A 17,528-nucleotide genomic window follows, 5' to 3' on the forward strand; every position below is an offset into this window, starting at 1 on the left:
GGGCCGTGGTGGGGGGCAGGCGTCCGGCCAGCACCGAGAGGATGCAGAGCACACGGAGGAGGTGCTGGGGGCCGCTGGACCCCATGCCGCTGCCTCGGGGCCAGGCTGCCCAGGACGTTGAGGCTTGGCTCATCCCGCTCGCCTGCACCGTCTGCTCCCGCTGTCCCGGCACGGCTCCCACTGTTATCACGGCGGCCCCCGCACCGCCCGACACGCCCCTCGCCCGCCCCAGCACCCGTGTCCCACGGACCGCATCCGGCGGGGGCTGAGCACCCACGCAGCCATGTCACCCTCTGCCCTGCGGCCAGGGGCAAGGAGGGCAGCCGGGAATCGCAGGGAAGGGAGCCAGGGCCAGGAGGAGCTGCTGGAAGTGAGGCAAGGGAGGGCCAGGGAGGAGATGCTGCTTGGAAATGGAGAGTAAAACCAGCGAGGAGGGGAGTGGAGGAAGGGGCTGGCTGAGAGCAAGGGGCATCAGCTGTGGCGAGAGCAGCTGGGTGCTCCATGGGGTCTGCCCAGCCACTGGTGCCTGGCGCCGGGAGGGGATGGAGACCAGCTCATGGGTCAGCCAGGCTGAGCCCGGGGGACGAGGCTGTGAGAGCCCAGGAGGCATCAGGGTCCTGCAGCGGGCACGACACCTGCGCCCTGCAGTGTGTGCAGTCACCGTGTCCCACACTGGGCGCAAAGGGCCCTGCGTCTCCCCAGCTCCGTCAGGGCCACCCTTGGCCGGGGGTCTCCAGCCCTCTCTGACCTCCAGCCCTTCTTCTGCCCCTGACCTGCAGCCTTTCCCCAGGGCTGGGGTTGCTCCAGACCCTGCTTGGCGGAGATACAGGGAAGCAGCCTGAGCCCCTCACATCCTTGGGAACCCCGATGAGCCACCGAGGTTGGGAAAGAGGTGTTAGGAGCCCACAGAGCCCCGGGCCTGGGTGCATGGGGCTGCCCCATCACAGGCGGGGGAGCTGGGCTGCACCGGGCATCCTGTACTGTGCACCGAGCACCGAACACCATGCACCGAGCACCCTCCTCGGCTGCAGGGTTGTGATGGGGGTGAAGGGCAGCATGGCTGTGGGGGTGCACCAGCCCAGCCCCTCTCCATCTCGCAGGGTGGTGCTGGGATGGGGACCCGGAGGAGCCGCTCCTGGCCAGAAGGGGGGGGCAAGAGCATCCCCGTCCCTTGTGTGCCCCGCCGGCCCCCAGCGCTGCTTTGCTGCCTCCACCCGCAGACACAACAGTCTCCCCAGCAGGCGCTCAGCGCTGCCAAAGCCTGATAAGGTGCCGCAGCCTGAGCGGGGCCGGGCACCTGTTTGGGTTTGGTCCCCGCTTGGACACTGTGTCAAGGCTGGCGCCTCTGCCCCGAGTCACGGCCACCACCGTGCAGCAGTGCCAGGCAGGGCAGGGGCTCCAGAGCTGTGCCGGGTGCCAATGCCTTGCAGGGCCCCCACACTGGCTGGGAGGGGAGAAGGGGGGCTGGGGAGCAGGGGGGGACACGGACCCTGCCTGCCCACCTCTAGGTCCCACCTGCCTGCCCGTGTCCTGCCTGCACACTTGGCGCTGACCAGCTCACCTGCACCGGAGAGAGAAGGTGGTCCCGGGAGCCCCCACGGCCAGTGCCACCAGTGCTGGCACACAAGCCTCAAAATGCTGGTTTGAGCACTAGATGTACTCACCCATGAGATGAGTTTGGGGTTCTCAGCCCAGGCGCTGCATTACAGGCTGGCTCTGCTTCTCTCGTCCTACCCACTACACTGAGCCCCACTCCAGGGCCCTGCAGCGAGGCCCAATGTTTAATGACTGTTAATTGCCATGTACAAGGTGCAGAGCGCAGTCATAAACCCCAGTGGCTCCCACTGCTCAGCCAGGTCCTCGGTGGGTCCAGCGCAGACCCTGCGGGATGTGGTTGTTCCCTGCATGTTATGCAGTGCCGCAATGGGCCAGGCTGGCTCCCCGTGTCCCGCAGGGTGAAGGTCACCTTCCTGACAGGCTGCACCGTCTCCCCGTTGGTGCTGGCAGTGGGGGATGGTGGTGGTCATCTCATCAGTCTTTGTGGAGCCTGGGGTGGCGGATTTGCTGGCCTTGACCAGGGCCAGTGTGGTGACACGGCCAGCACCCAGACGCTGCCGTGGCGGTGTGTCCCTGGGCATGCGGGACAAAGCTCCCTGCGGCGCGCAGCCGCTCCTCGTTCCACGGCACGAGTTCAGCAAGTGTCTGCCTTACCCCTGGCCACAGCGCGTCCTGTCCCCGGGACAGGGAGAGGGGCTCTCTGCCCCCTTGCCACCCCCTGCAGCGAGCCGGGCGTGTGGGGGACAGCCCGTGCGAGGCCTGCCCGGGCGCCGTGGCATCTCCCACCGGGCAGGATCTGCGAGGCCGTGCTTGTGCCAGCACTCACCCACCCCGGGCCGTGCCCACGACCCTCCTGGGGCATCCAGGCTGGTCCCCTCGGCTGCCCCGAGCCCGGTGCTGGCTGAGATGCCCCTGGGGCCAGCTCACGGGTCACCCGTCCCCCCGGGTGATGCTCGGGGACCGGTCCCTCCGGGCACAGGGACCGGTCCCTGCCGTCTCCCGGGCCTCCGCCCTGCCGCGGTGCTGCCCGGCCGTCCCTGCCCGGGCGCTGCGGGGACTGGCGGGGCCGGAGCCGCGGGGAGGGATGCTCGGGCTTGCCGCCCGCTTTTCCTCAGTAGCCGCTAGGTGCCGGCAGCCTTCAGCTTATCCCGGGGCTGTGCGGGGGCCCGGGGGGGGCGCGGGGAGCCGGCGGAGCCGTCCCGGGGCGTCGCTGTCAGACTGGGGCTGAGCTGCCCGGGATGCGGTGCTGCCGGCACCGCTTTTGCTCCCCCCGCGCCCGGGACGCGGAGCCCACCCCGGGCTGCTCCACGCTGGGGGTCTCAGCCCCCGCGATGCAGCCCCGTATGGGGTGTGTGTGTGTCCCAGTTCATCCCAGTTGCTCTCAGGACCGGGCGGGCGGCAGCGGGCAGGGTGTCGGGGCGGCTGCCGGGGGGGGCAGCGGGGCTGCGAGGGGGTGGTCTGCGGGGACGCGGGGCTCGGGACGGCTCGGGGGTCTCCGTGCTGCCTCTCCGCGCTACCCGGCGCCGGAGCCGCCCCGCCGGTGGCCCCGGTGCTGAATCCGCCCTCCCCGGTGCTGAACCCGCCGCCACCGGGGAGAGCCGCTCCCCCGCCGACGGCGGGGGAGCGGCTCTCCCCGGTGGCTTCCCGGTGGCGGCGGGGGCTGGGGGGGCGGCCCCCGCCGGTGGCCCCGGTGCCGGCGGGCGGGGAGGTGTGGCCAGGGGCCGCATAAAGCCGCCGCCGCCGCCCCGCGCCCGCCGCCAGCCGAGCGCCGCCAGCCGCGGGCGCGGAGCCGCCATGCGCGGGGCCGCCGGGCGTGCGCTGCCGCCGCAGTCGCCGTCGTCGTCGTCGCCGTCGTCGTCGTCGTCGTCGTCGCCGTCGTCGCCGCCGCCGCCGCCGCCGCCGCCGCTCTTGCCGTTGTTACTGCTGCTGGCGGCGGCGGCGGGACCGGGCGGCGGCGAGGAAGCGATCCAGTGCCCGCCGTGCTCGGAGGAACGGCTGGCTCGTTGCAAAGCACCGCAGGGTTGCGCGGAGCTGGTGCGGGAACCGGGCTGCGGTTGCTGCGCGACCTGCGCCCTCGGCCGCGGCACCCCCTGCGGCGTTTACACCGCCCGCTGCGGCGCCGGGCTCCGGTGTTACCCGCCCCGCGGCGTACCGAGGCCCCTGCACACCCTCATGCACGGCCAGGGGGTCTGCACGGACCTGGCCGACGTCGAGGCCATCCAGGAAAGCCTCCAGCCCCCAGGTAAGGCCGGTCCCGGGGGGCAGAGGGGCGAGGGGTGGGTGCCGGGGGCTCCTCGCCCCTCGCCGGGTTGGTGGCGCAGCTCCCCCCATCGCCCCTTCCCCGGGCAGCCCCGGTTTGCGGCGACCGGCTCTCCGCTCGCTTGGCGAGAGTTGGGGCGACGGGGCTGGGAGCGGGGCTGGGGGGTTCAGCGGGGACCCTGCGGCAGGAGGGGACGGGACAGCCCGGGGATGGGCACGCACGGAGCGCGTCCCGGGGAGGGAGCGGTGCTGAGCTCCCGCAGCCGGGTACCAGCGGGTCCCATTTGCGCCATCCTTACCCACCGCGGGTGCGGCAGTGCCGCGGCCAGTGGCACCGCACGTGCTGGAGTGGGCTGCCTCGCGGGGACTCATCACCGGCTGTGCCCCAGCTGCAGGGTGCCCCTGGATGGCAGGGCAGCTCGGGGTCCCGCCGGCACCCACGGTCCCCAGGGACAGGTCCCAGCTGCCGGGGAAGCTCCCGTTGCACAGTGACCCCTGCGCTGCCCCTTCCCTGGGATGCTCCCGGTGGGAAACAGGAAAGAGGCCTCGGGGCACCTGCTTCCCTCGCAGGCAGGTCAGGCTGGGCTCTGTGCCGGGGCTCTGCCAAGAGCCGTGTCCTTCCCGCGGCCGGACAGGGCAGCGCAGTGCAGGCAGCAGGCAGGGCCAGGCCAGAGAAGCCTGCTGCCTGTAGGCTCTGCCTACGTTTGTCTGCCCCAGGACCCTCTCACAGATCTCGATCGTGGCCCCCTGCCACCCCCCTGGTGCTCGGGCAGGGTCTGGGGGCCGGGAGCGGAGCTGGAGCTGGGAGCCCAGCCCCAGAGCTGCGCCGGTCGCACCGTGGCTTTGACAGTGGGAACAGAACCACTCCTGGGGGCTGAGCGTGGAGACCTGGCCCGTGGGGCTGGGCCATCAGTGGGTCTGGATGCTGTGCTCCCCCTTCCCTGTCCTGTGGGCTGTGATCAGGACCACATCCCCTGGAGCTGGGGAGCAGCATCCCGCCACAGGACGGTCCACAAGCTGTTCTGGCCCTGTGTCTCCGCATGGGGTCACCCGGAGCTCCCCGAGGGGCAGAAGGGGCTGGAGCGGTGTCTGTCCCTGTCCCCCCCTGAGGGCTGGAGCCCAGCTCCGCTTCCCTCCTTGCATGGCTGGTCCATGGCAGCTCCACTGGTGTCCCCATGGTGAGGAGGGCCCTTCGTGGATGGGCCCCTCCGGCGACCCCTCTCCCTGGACAGGAGTTGGCCGAGAGTGCTCGGCATGGGGTCCGCTGCGGAGACCCCCTACCCTGCCTGTCTGTCCTCATCCCACATCCTGCAGGAGCTGTCTGGGCTCCCTGGCCCGGGGCCGTGTCAGGCTGCCAAGGCCTGTTGGTTTTGGCCGTGCCCTGTGTAACGCAACATTTTTTCCCAGAGCCTTTAGGAAACAGACTTGCAGTTTTTTCCCTCCCGCCGTGTTTTGGCCTTGCTGGGGATGGATGGGTGGCCGTGGGAGCTGGGCTCGCTCGCCGGGCACCGCGCCTGCCTGCAGCGTTGCAGGTGGCAGGATGGGGGGAGCGGGCAGCAGCGAGCCCCTTCGCCCAGGACAGCCCGGTGGGACATGGGCAGGAGACCCCGCAGCACATTGCCCAGTCCAGCCCTGGTGGGACATCCGAGCCGTGGGTCCCTGTCCCGCTCCGGCAGCCCGGAGCCAGTGGGAGTGTGGGGCTGGGGGCTGCAGGCTCCATCGCTCCCGCCACAGCCCTGCCTGGCACAGCGAGGGCACCCCGGCACGGCCGGTGCATCCAGTGGGTCCCCTGCGGGTAAGCAGAAGGGAATTAAATGCCTATTTAGGGGCAGAGAAGTACGGAGCAGGTGCCCCCCGGCTGTGCCTGTGTCCCCCGGGGCTGAGCGGGTGCCGGGCCAGCGGAGGCTGCAGCGGGCGGACGGCTGGGAAGCAGTTAACATGCAGCTCGTACAGTAAACACTTTGTCTGGGGGCTCGGCCCGGGGGGGGGGGCTCCGCATTCCAGGGAAGAGGCTGGGATCGGTGGGGGGCTGGGCCTTCCGAAGGGTTGGGCGATGGCTCCCTGCTCCATCGCCAGAAAAGAGCCTCTCCGCTCGCCGGGGACCCGCAGGACTTGCTAGGAAGCGAGGGAGCGGGTGGCCGCTCTTCTGACCCGAGACCCTCTCCTGTGGCTGCGGGTCTGGGCACCTTGTGCAGGACCCTGGTCCCTGCCTCCCATCCCAGCCTTGCCAGCTCCGGGCTGGCTCCCGGGGCATTCCACTGCTGGGCCAGAGCCCTGTGACGGGGCCAGCCCCGGGAGGTTCCAGTCGTGGCTTTTCGGCACAGCCTGCGGGTGCCTGGGGGAGGTGATGGCTGAACCCTTGTGTGGCAGCCGGGAAAAGGTGAGGACGTTTTCCCCAGCACACAGGAGGAGTGATTTCATGCTGGGTAAATAATTATGTCTGGGAAAAACTGACCCCATGGGAATTGCATTCATCCTGTGTAGTTGCTGTAAGCAGTGGCAGGGACGGATCCTGTTCCATTCCTGTGTGCAGTGGCCAGGAGGGACAGCGATGGCCGAGCCCCACCTGGACGGCACACGGGCAGCAAGGACAGGCTGGGTTCAGCCCCCGGCGGTGTCCGCCCCGCATGCATCCGTCACGGCTCCTTTCTGCCCGGTCAGGGGAACAGGCGAGGCTCTTGCCCTGTCCCATCTGTCCCCTGGGATGGCGTCTGGCCTTCACCCATGCTTGGGTTTCTCCGGGCCAGGTGCTACTCCCGGCAAGGCTCTGGTCCCTATGGGGAAGTGCCCCTCACTCCCTCTCCTGCATCCCGACCTCTCCTCCATTGGGCTCACATCGGGCGCTGAGCCGGGAGGTGCAGATGTGCTGGCTGGTGCCCCTGGCCAAGGGGCAGTAGATGCCTGTGCCCCAGCCACCCCCGTGCCCCGGCTCCCCACGCTCCGCCGGGGCCAGCGCTCGGCAGGACGAGCACAGACTTCCCCGTGCCGGCACCTGCCAAATCGAAAGCGCCGGCAGCCAAGAGAGCCGGTGCTGCACCGTGGCCCTGCCAGGACCACCCGCAGGCGACACCGGGGGTGCCAGACGGGGAAGCGGAGGGTGCTGGGTCTCACCACGGCTCGTGCCATGTCGGCCACAGACACGTGGATGTGTCCCCTCTGGCCCATGGGGCACGTGGGGTCCTTTGCGCCTGGGCTGGTGGAGTAGGGGGGAGCGGGGCTGGAGCTGTGGGGACCCCTGACACTTGTCCCTCTCCCACGGAGGGGGACACACACGGTCCCGGGCCTTCGCTCGCTGCCCCAGGCTCTCCTCCCACAGGAACCGCGCGGTGGAGCCGGAGCCCTTCCCTGCTCCCTCGGGCTCAGCACGGTGAATCACAAGTTCAGCATGTGACCAACCTCATTTGCTGCTCCCGTTAATTGAAGGCGACGCTGAATGACTTGTTTGTGTCTCCTGTCCATGGGCTGAGCAGAAGGCTGTGCAGAAACCCTCCTCCTGCTGGGATGGGGCGGCCGGTCCGCACGGTTGGCGAGGGCAGCACCCGTTCCCATCCCCTTGGCACCCACTTCCATCCCAAACCGAGCAGAGGGGCTTACCCCAGCCCTTCGCCAAGCAGGCACCCCCCCCTCCGCTCTGCCTGTCCTCCCCCGCCGCTTGGAGACCTCTCTCTGCCGGCACAGCCCCAACCGCAACCGGCAGCACCAGGGTGGTGGTGGCCGGTGCATGGGCTGCCCTGCGTGGCCAAGGCTGCCAGGCAGAGCAGGACCGGGGAGGGAGAGGTGTGGGGAGGTTTGGGGGCACCGCGCAGGCACCGGTGCTGCTGGGCCGGCATCCAGGTGGTGCTTCCCAAGGGACTGGGGCAGAGCAGGCTGCACCGGGAGCCGTACGGGGGGGCTGGCAGGTCGGGGGCCTCCAGGCTCCACAGAAGTTGCTTTTTCCATATCTTTGTGCATGAGTGCGAGGAGTTCCCTCGTCCAGCTGGTGCAGGAGGATCGCCAAGGGAGGCGAGAGGCTCCTCGAGCTGCCGCGTGTCGCTTAGCAGGTGGGAAAATCACCCCAAGGACTGCAGCGATCCCCGTCACAGGGAGGGATCCCGGAGCTGGTGCATGAGTCAGGGGACCGTGGGTCCCAGAGCTCTGTCCCCAGAGCCAAGTGCCGGCAAGAGCCGCCTCGCTGCCCAGAGGCACCGACATTTCATGTGACCTTATGAAAATGTTATTGGCATCTGGTTTTATTTAAGCCAAGAGATTTGACGCTCTGAAGGTGGCTGGCGGGGGGGAGGAGGGGTGTTTGTCCATGCTGGGGCTGGGTGAGGGCTTTCCCCAGGCAGTGGGCAGTGGCCGGTGCCTCCCGGTCCTGCCTTTCCACGGCGCAGGAGCAGCGCATGGAGGTGCCGGGACTTTGGCATGGTGGTCCCCACCAGTGCCAGGTCTCCCACCCGGCTCTTCCTTGTGTGTCTCCCCGAGGAGGTGAAGGGGGGGAGGCAGAGGCGGGAGGGAGCATCCCTGCCCGAGCCCCCGGCTGGGCTCTGCCGCCAGTGCCTGCGTTGCGCCACGGCCCCGTGGCTGGTGCGCGCCAGGGCTGGCATCGCTCTGCACGGGGGCCTGGAGACTTTGGGTTTGTGTTTCAAATTTCAAGGGCATGAGCCATTTCCTGGAAAAAACTGACAGATTAAACAAAAAGCAAATCAACACAGGCGAAGGAGAAGGCTTTGATCCGGGCTTTGCTGTGAACTTTAACCAGGCTGCTGGGAGCCGGTCCAGGAGCCCTTCGTCGCAGGGGAGCCACCGCGTGCGGTGCCGATGGGAGACCGGGGCTGGGATCCCATGGGGATGCGGCAGGCAGGAGGCTGCAGCTCTGACCCTGCTGCCTGCCTGCTGCCTGCCTGCTGCCTGCGGGAAGGGCTGGTGCTGGGCATCACCCTGGCAGCCTCCGTCCCTGGTGCTGTGAGCCCCTGGGTGCTGCTTCCACCCAGTGACCGCCCCCCGCCTGGTTTGGGAGGTTTTTCCCATTGCCGGCTGCAATATTGATGAGTATAAGCCCAATCCCGGGATAAACTCGGGCAGGGAGCCCTGGCCGCTTTCCTCTTACAGCCCAGGCGGGTTGGGAGTCAAAACGCTGCTCGGGCTGTTCCTGACGTGGCTCCGAGCGCAGGCGGGACCCTGGCTCCCGGGGGCATCCCCCCCTCCACAGAGTGTTAACGGGCCCCAAACTGGAGGGACCGGCAGCTTTTTAAAAAATAAAGTCGCGCCGAGAGCTCGAGTCTCATGACGCTCCGTCCAGCTGCCAACATCTGGGATCGCAGTTTGGCTGTGCTCCTGGCGCAGGCGAGGATGCCAAACGCCGCCTTTTGGGATTGGCCCCGCGGGAGATTAACTTTCTTATTCCAGGAATTTCTTCTTTCATGTCTTTGCGGGGGCCGTGCCCCATGGCAGAGCACGGCTCTGCTCTCAGCCGCGGCGCCCGGTGCCGCCCCGGGCCTGGCGGGTGCTCAGCACCGCCCCGGTGCAGCCCCGGTGCCCACGTTCCCACTGCGGCTCCTCGGAGGCAGCTTTTTGGGGGCACTGGGGGCTTCCTTGGGCTTCCTGTGCATCCTGGGGTCACCTTCCAGCCCCGTGGGTCTGGTGCTGTGGATGTGCCTGGTGGCTGGCCAGGGCACAACCAAACTCTCGTGCCGTGCAGCACACTGGAGCAACTGCCCGGCGCTCTCGCAGCGTGCGTCGCAATAACCCTACAATAACAGACACATGGCAACAAGCCCGTGAATCGTGGCTAATGAGTCGCAAAAACTCCCAGGAGCTGCAGGGAGAGCTCAGCCCAGTGCGGTGGCAGGGGCAGGAGGGGACCCCGGGGCTGGGGGTGACGCCTGTGGGGACCGTGGAGGGTGGTGGGGGGGTCCGGCAGCGCCGGCTGCACGTTGTGTCTGGGGGTGCAAGTTGCTCTACAGGGGCCAGGGCACCGCGGCAGCACCGCCATCCCCGGGGCTGCCCCACGGCACTAAGCCCCCCCCTCCCTGGTCTGTGTCCTTGCAGAGAAGGAGGAGGTCGACCACCCCAACAACAGCTTCAGCCCCTGCAGCATCCACGACCGCAAGTGCCTGCAGAAGCAGCAGGCGAAGCGGGTCAACAACGGCAACAAGATGCGCAACAGCGGGAGCCCGTACCACCGCGAGGAGACGCGGCCCATAGTGAGCACCGCGGTGGGCGGCTGGCACCGGGGCGGTGCTGGGCTGGGGAGGGCAGGATGGGTGCTGAGCAACCCTGGGCCGTGCTCCAGGGTTGGGGTGCCGGGGCGCTGGGGCGGGGGCACGTGCCAGCCCCGCTGCCGGCTCAGCCCCCGCTTCCCGCAGGCACAGGGCTCGTGCCAGAGCGAGCTGCACCGGGCGCTGGAAAGGCTGGCCGCCTCGCAGACCCGCACGCACGAGGACCTGTACGTCATCCCCATCCCCAACTGCGACCGCAACGGCAACTTCCACCCCAAGCAGGTAGGACGGGCTCTCACCCATCATGGGGGGGCCACTTGCGTGGGGGCATTTTGCAGAGCCAGGGTGACGCTGGGAAGGGGGGATGGATGAATGGACGAGCCGGTGCTGGGGCATGGCAGGGCACCCGTGACTCCTGGCTTCGGTGGGAATCACCCTTCGGGTGTTGTGGGGCCCTTTGCAAAAGCCCTGGGGTGGGATGGGGGTGGGATGGGGGTGGGATGGGGGTGGGAACCCCCCCCCCCAAGAGCTCCCGGTTGCCCTGGCCAGGCAGCCCATGGGGATGGGGCCGTGGGGGCCAGGCTGGGCACCCCCTCACCGAACCCGTCCCCTCAGTGTCACCCGGCGCTGGACGGGCAGCGGGGCAAGTGCTGGTGCGTGGACCGCAAGACGGGGGTGAAGCTGCCGGGTTTCCTGGAGCTGAAGGGGGACTTGGACTGTCACCAGCTGGCGGATAGCATGTGAGCACGACCGTGGCGGCCCCGCGCCACGCCACGGCCAGGACACCCACCGGGGCTGCATAGGAGAGGAAGAGAGGGGACGCGATTGCCGAGCAGCTCCCCGGTGCCGGGGGACCCCGGCACGCGCCCCGGATCGCCGCTGTGCTCTGCGCCATGGGCTGCCTATGGCACGGGGCACGGCACGGCGACCTGTGCCACGACCACTAGCCGCCACTGCCGAGGGGTCCGCGGCACCTCCATCCCGCACGGACACTTGCTTGGACAGATGCTGCCCTGGGGCTGGTGTCAGGCCGCCCGAGCGGAGCGGGTGGAGAGCACCCATGATGCAGCCGCCCCTCGGTGCTGCTCCCGCCGGCTCCGATGTCTGCCCACCCCGTGGTGCCCCCCCCGGCTTTCGCCCCGGCCCCTCCGTGCTGCGGCACTGCCGGGGGACCCGGAGGCCGACGGCTGCGGCAGAGGCTCGGCTGCTGCCCCGGTCCAGCCTGGCCCCGCAGGCAGCCACGGACACGCCGGCTCCTCGTGGGGTGCCGCGGCGGTACCCCTGCCCGCAGTGCCTTGCCGTCCACACCAGACCTCTGCCTGCGGCTGCTGGAGAAGTGCCTCATCCTGCCCTCCCCGGTGGCGGGAGGCTGCCCAGGCAAGGACCGGTTGGGGGGGGGGGGTCCGGAGAGACCCCCCCCTTGCCACCGCCTGCCTGGGACCCTCCCTGCCTCCATCTCACCCAAAGCGTGTGCGTGCGATGGGCATCATCGCAGCCGCACAAAGCAATAAGACACCTTCCCCCTCCGTGCTGCAGCCCCCCAGCCCCATAGCCTGGGGACCGCCTGCCCCATAGCCCGGGTACTGCCTGCCCCACGGCCCAGCCCCGTCCCGCTCCCTGCGGAGGGACAAAGCTGGCGGCCGCAGCCTTTTTCTCCCGTCCGTCCCGTCTCCCCCTGCCCCGTCCCCGGGGCGAGGGGGGGCAGGCACCCCCAGGCGTGCGGGGGTGCGTCCCTGCGGGCGCTGGGTCCAAGGGGAGGGTTGGGGGACAAGGGACACCCAGGAAACACCTCCCAGCAGGAAGGGCTTCTTTTGTTTGGGTTTTTTTTTTTCTTCCCCAAAGATTTTTAATATTTGAAAAATGTTGTTGGTGGGTTCTTAAAACTGACTGTGTGGCCCCTGAGGCAGAAATCCTCCATCTCCACGGAGCAGGGTACTGCCGGCGAAGGTTTCTGTCTTCTCTTCTTCCAACTTGGCCAGCGTGACAAAACCGGGCTGAATTTCTGGAACGTCTCAGTGACAGGATCTGCAGATTTCTCCAGCACAAAGTTCTCAGCTGAGAAATTGTCACTACTTTTGTAGCTATATTTTTTCTTCTTTTTTTTTGAGCTGGGCTGGAAATTTTTCACCTAAATGTTTTTTAGGTGAGAAATGGCCGTGCTGGCTGCCATGGCAAGTGTGCCAAAGACGGAGGGGATTTTGCCGATCCCCCCCTGACCCACCCCCCAGCTCCATGGCCACAGTGGGAGGTTTTGGTTTTCCGCGTGGATTTGCCCCGTGCATGCCAGTGGGTGCCAAGGCCCCCGATGGGAACGAAATGTTTCCGTTTTAGTGAAACACCCTCCTGCCCCCCGCCGGTCCCCAGCAGCTCCCTGGCATGGCATGGCATGGCATGGCATGGCATGGCATGGCATGGCACAGCAGCTCCCTGGCACTGGTGGGGACGTCCCCATGTCTCTTGGCAGGGGCCCGGGTGGCACAGGGACTGGCAAGTGCTGCGGTCGCGTTGGCCAGGGCTGGCTGGACAGCGAGGATGGAACGAGCTGGGGTGGGGGCTGGCACCAGGCTCAGCATTGCAGCTCATCGGCACGGCTTCGCCTGGCTTCTCACCCCGGTGACAGTGTCCCCGTGTCACGTCCCATGTCCTGAGGTGCACGTGTCCCAGTGTGGCCCCAGTAACTTCCACCGTGTGTCTGGTGGGGCTGTGCTCCCGCCCCCGCCCCGCTGCAAACCGCCGTCCCCGGCAGGGTCCCACAGAGCTGTCGAGCCACCGGCTGCATCCCTGCTCGGTGCCTCACCGGGCTCCTGCCAAAATCCCCCCCAATTGCCCTGCTACCCCGCCAGACCCCCTGCCTGCCCTCGTGCCCTGCCGGACCCCCTGCCTGCCCTGGTGCCCACCCGGCTGCTTGTGGCCCCGCTCGGCGGAGGCTGCACGCAACTTCCAAACTGAGTCAATTTGCCAGGATGGTGGTCGGTGAGGACGGGGGTCCCTGCCGCTGCCGGAGCCCCCTGCACCCCAGTACCACCGCGGAAAGGGTGGGTTTCCCAGGGCGAGGGGAGGTGCTGCTGGGGACCGTGGCCGGTCACGGTGCTGGTCCCGCGTGGCCGTGCCGGCAGCACCACGGTGGGGTGCAGGATGCAGTGGGCAGCCCCAGCCCGCCGGGCTCAGCCGCCCGGACCCTCCCTGCATGCGGCCAGGGCAGCGCTGGCAGATCCAGTGGAGCCTCTCCTGGTTTTGGGGTGGCCGGGAGGCGGCCGGGCAGGGGCCGGGGATGCCAGCGCTTGCCAGGGCACGTTCTGTGTCCAGCTCAGAGGGCTCCAGCATTTTGTATCGTTTCTCCTGTAGTTTAAGGCTGTATTTACACATGATCATATACCAGCATAAGGCTCCCCAACCCCAGCGGCGTTTTTCTGCGCCGATGTGATTTCTGTCAGTTCCTCCTGGGCCAAGCCCGTCCCTTCAGACTCCCATGTAGCACCAACCCTCTTTTACAGTAAACTTGAACCTTTGTATCGTCAAAAAGAAAAAAAGAAGGTAATTACTGTATTTAATTTTCCCTGATATTTAATGCGTTTCTATCGAGTGTATTTTATCATTGCATTGCTTTAAAGAAGAGAGGGGAAGCAAAGCAGAGGAGGAGCGAGGGGTCTGTGGGGATCCCACCCGGCTGGGCACTGCGTTCCTGCAGTGCCGGCGTGTGCCATATGGAAACGCTCCCCTTCCAAACAAGCCAAATTAAACCAGAAACTGCCTGCAACCTCGGCACCCTCCCACTGCCATCTCGAGGAGTGGCACTTGCAGCCCTGACCCCCGGGGTGGTTTAGCTGCTGGGCTGTCCAGCCAGCCTGCCCTGGCTCCAGAGCCCCTGCAAACTGTGTCCCCGGGGACCACCGGCAGGACCAGCCCCAGCTACTCGGTCCTGGGAAGTGCCCGTGCCGGTGGTGGGAGCAGAACATGCCGGAGCCGGCCGGTGCTCCAGGATGAGGGGTTCAAGGTGTGCACCCGTGAAAGCCTGGCTGAGGACTGTTTGCTGTAGCTACGGGGGCTAGCGGCCGATCGGCTGCGGATGGCTCTGGCTCCGAGCTGCCAGCAAAAATATTTGACGGTTTCTTTCCACCCGCCGCCGGGGACGGGCGCTGGGGAGAGCAGCGTGGCTGCGCCGATGGCGGCAGGGCGAGCGGGCAGGGATCCTCGGTGGCAGCGAGGGACATCGCCCAGGAGCACCCGCGGGTCCCTGCTCCCCAGGAGCCCCTCCGCTCCCCTCCCCAAGCTCCCCCGGGTGCTGCTCGGTGCCGGCTGGGCCCTGGGCTGCTCCTCACACCCACCGGGCAGGGACCCCCTTCGGCCACCTCCAAAGGCACCCGCCTGCCTTCTGCCAGGGGCCGCGGGCACGGAGCAGGATAGGGGAGGCCGGGGCGGAGGGAGCGGGGGGCTGGATCACAGGGGCTTAGAAGTGGAAAAAATGCCTGAGCTGAGAGCATCTGGTTTGTAGATCCCGGGGCTGGGCTGCGGGAGCGGGGCCAGCACCTCCCTGCGCTCGGCAGCATCCATGGGGCTGGGGGCTGGCACTGGGCATCCCGTCCCTGGGGTGGGAGCAGGCTGAGTTGCACCATCCCTGCCCGGGTACGTGGTCCCCCTCAGCCTGGGGGATGCCCCGCTGGGTTTGGGGTTCAGCAGCCCTGAAAACCCAGGCACCCACGAAACCTCAGCAAGAGCTACGCCGAGCAGGGATGGGGCGGGAAGCAAACGATTACGTGCCTCCTCGTGAGTCCCAGCTCAGCCTCTGCTCGGTGCCACCGCGAGGGCAGTGAGGATCGTCACCGTCGGCCCTTCACGGCGGCACAGAGCAGCGGTGGGGGCCTGGAGACGGTGCCAGGCTGGGACAAGACACTGGATGGGCTTCAAAGTTCAGGGGAGGACAGGGACAGGCACCGGCTCGCACCAGGGCGACGTGCTCGTGGCCGGGCAGTGCTGCCGGCCTCGCAGAGCCGCAGCCCGCGGCACGTGTGCGTGTGCCTGCCAGTGCTGGTATGCACCGAGCATCACCGGCTCCGCTCAGCGTCAGGGAGGGTGTCAGGGGACGCAGCTGTGAGATGCTTGGGCATGGGAATGCCAGTGGCCGCACACCTCCCAGCAGCCCGGCGCTCCTTGCCACGGCTCAGCTTTCTCGCGGTGTTTGCAGCAAACGTGCTCACCGGGGCGGCTGAAAGGTGGCATCGCCGGCGGTCATGTTGCAGGAGGACGGCTAGGTCCCCGGCGTCGCGGCTCTCCGGGGCCGGAGGTGTTATCCGGGGCCGGCGCCAGCTCGATGCTCCGGTTACTGGAGCTGCGTGGCCAGCGGTGCTCGGGGTTGTGCAAACACCCCGGAGGAGCTGGGACCGAAGGCAGCCGTCTGCAGCCAATGTAGACAAGCGCTGTAATTTGCTGGCGCAGCAGATCGGCAGCCGGACCAGGGAAGACGCCAGCTCTCCTGGAGCCCGGCCCAGCACCCCGGTCCCGCGCCAACAGCTGCCCAGGGCTGGGGCTCACCGGGCTCTCCTTCGGGGCCCCCATCCGGCTGCCCCCAGCCCTGGCTGCTGCGGGGGCACCGGGCTGGGCTTGGGAACCGATTTGGCTGGAGAAACGCGTGTGCGTGCATTTGGCACGGCCGCTGCCGGGCTGCCGGGAACGTGGGGGCTGATGCCACAGAGCCCGGGGGGTTGTTTGCCCCTTCCCGTGACGGTTGCGGACCGGAGGCCCCCGCTTCCCCCCCATGCCGCTGCTCCTCCCTGTCGGCCGAGGGAGGGCTGTGGCCCTTTCCATCTTCTGGAGGTCACCGAGATGCCGGTGACAGGAGAAAACCGAACCCTCCCGCACCCGGAGGTGCTGCCGGCTGGGACCCCCGGGAAGGGCTGTGCGGGGCAGCGATGGCAGGACCCCGTTGTGTCGGGATGGGGGAGGCGCGCGGTGATGGGGACCCCCGGCAGTGGCCGGTGGCAGGTCTGGGTCCCGGGTGAGCCGGTCCGTGTCTCATCGGGGAGCGAAGCTCTGCACCTGCGACAGCTCCCCGGTCCCTGTGCAGAGCGAGGATGTTTCTGCGCAGAAAATCCTGTGGCCACCACGCTGCCGCCCGCCACGCTGCCGCCAGGGCTTTGTGTGTCACCCACACAAGTGCACACGTGTCCGTGCACGCACGTGCATGGTGGGTGGTCACTGGTGTGATCCGTGTCCCCGTCACCAGGGACAGCCTGGCCACAACGCTGCGGCATCGGTGGCTTTCAGGGTCTCGCTGTGTTTGGGGACATGGGACATCACCCGCCGGCGGCAGAGGCTGCTGGGAACAAACCTGCGAGCCCGGCCAGGGCAGGGGCTGGGTTTATTACAAAATGGCTGGAACCAGACCCAGGAACTAAAACCAAGAGCCGCGCTTCCAGGAAGCCTGGGACAAACTTTGGAAGCCACGAAGAGCTCAGAGAATTGTTTGTTTTTTCCTGAATCCAGGTGGTTTTGGCTGAACTGTCCCCACGGTGTCTGGGCCCACGTTCCAGCTATGCTGCGCTGGAAAAGGGTTTTCAATGAACTAAAAATTCCACGTGCGGAAGACGGCGCTTGGCGACGGGCCTGCTCCCCATCCCAAAGTGGTCCCAAAGCGGGGAAAAGCAGCCATCGCCCCGTTCCCCAGAAGACCAACCCTCCCGGTTGTGGCTGGGGTTCTGCAAAAGGGAGCTGGATTTGACGACACAGGGGAGCAGCGTGCAGGGGCCCGGGCTCGGGGGCGGCAGCAGGGTCCCCCCCCCAAAAAAGCACCGTTTGGAGCCAAAGCCTTTGAATTTTCACGTTCCCCTTGTGCTTACGGCTGCAGCCTGAAGAGCAGTGCGGTAACAGGGCCGGGGGGCCCGCACCCTGCACAGCGCTAATTAAGTGTTGCTGGATGAAAACAGCTCTACGCGCATCGGCGGCTCTGCCCTTATTTATGGCTCCCAGCAGACGGGCAGGGCGCAGGCAGGGATGGACGGTGTCGTGCTGGGGACCCTTGCTGGCTGCAGCCCGCACTGCAGCGGGTCGCATCCTGCACACCCAGAGGGGGGGGCCGGGGGTCCCTGCGAGGCCGGGGGGTGCACAAGCCCGGGGTGCCGGGGCTGAGCCGTGTCCCCCCGAGCTGCCCGTGACCTTGGTCCGACGCGTTCCCCGGCCTTCGCAGCACGACGGGACGGCGGAGACGTGCAGAGCCCGCGGGGTCACAGGCTCGGCCCCAAGCTGGGTGCTGGGTTTTGGCTGAGCAGAGCTTAGGGCAGGCAGACTGGGGGGGGGACAAAACCGTTAGTTTCTCGTCCTGGAGCAGAGCACTCCCCCCGCCCCTCGCAAGTAACTCCAATATCTGTTTTTATCGTTGCCAAAGAGCTGTTGCAGCCGGATGCCGTTTCACAGCCTGGCTGGAGAAGAGTGACTTTTTCTTTATGTGCAATGCCTGCAAATGCTTGGCAGTTTAAGAGAGCAGAGTAACGTATTTCAGTTGCTAACATCTCTGCAGTG

General features: G+C 67.5%; 1 protein-coding gene across 1 annotated transcript; it reads left to right on the forward strand.

The window, feature by feature from the left end:
• The first annotated feature begins 3,309 nt into the window (after positions 1 to 3,309).
• Positions 3,310 to 13,562, forward strand: IGFBP4 (insulin like growth factor binding protein 4). The gene is made up of 4 exons (XM_052785441.1): positions 3,310 to 3,799; positions 9,847 to 10,001; positions 10,164 to 10,298; positions 10,632 to 13,562. The coding sequence occupies exons 1-4, from the start codon at positions 3,352 to 3,354 to the stop codon at positions 10,758 to 10,760; spliced, it is 867 nt and encodes a 288-aa protein (XP_052641401.1). The 5' UTR covers positions 3,310 to 3,351; the 3' UTR covers positions 10,761 to 13,562.
• Positions 13,563 to 17,528: the final 3,966 nt, after the last annotated feature.

The sequence above is a fragment of the Harpia harpyja genome, chromosome 4, assembly GCF_026419915.1.
Source record: "Harpia harpyja isolate bHarHar1 chromosome 4, bHarHar1 primary haplotype, whole genome shotgun sequence".
NCBI classification, from domain to species: domain Eukaryota; kingdom Metazoa; phylum Chordata; class Aves; order Accipitriformes; family Accipitridae; genus Harpia; species Harpia harpyja.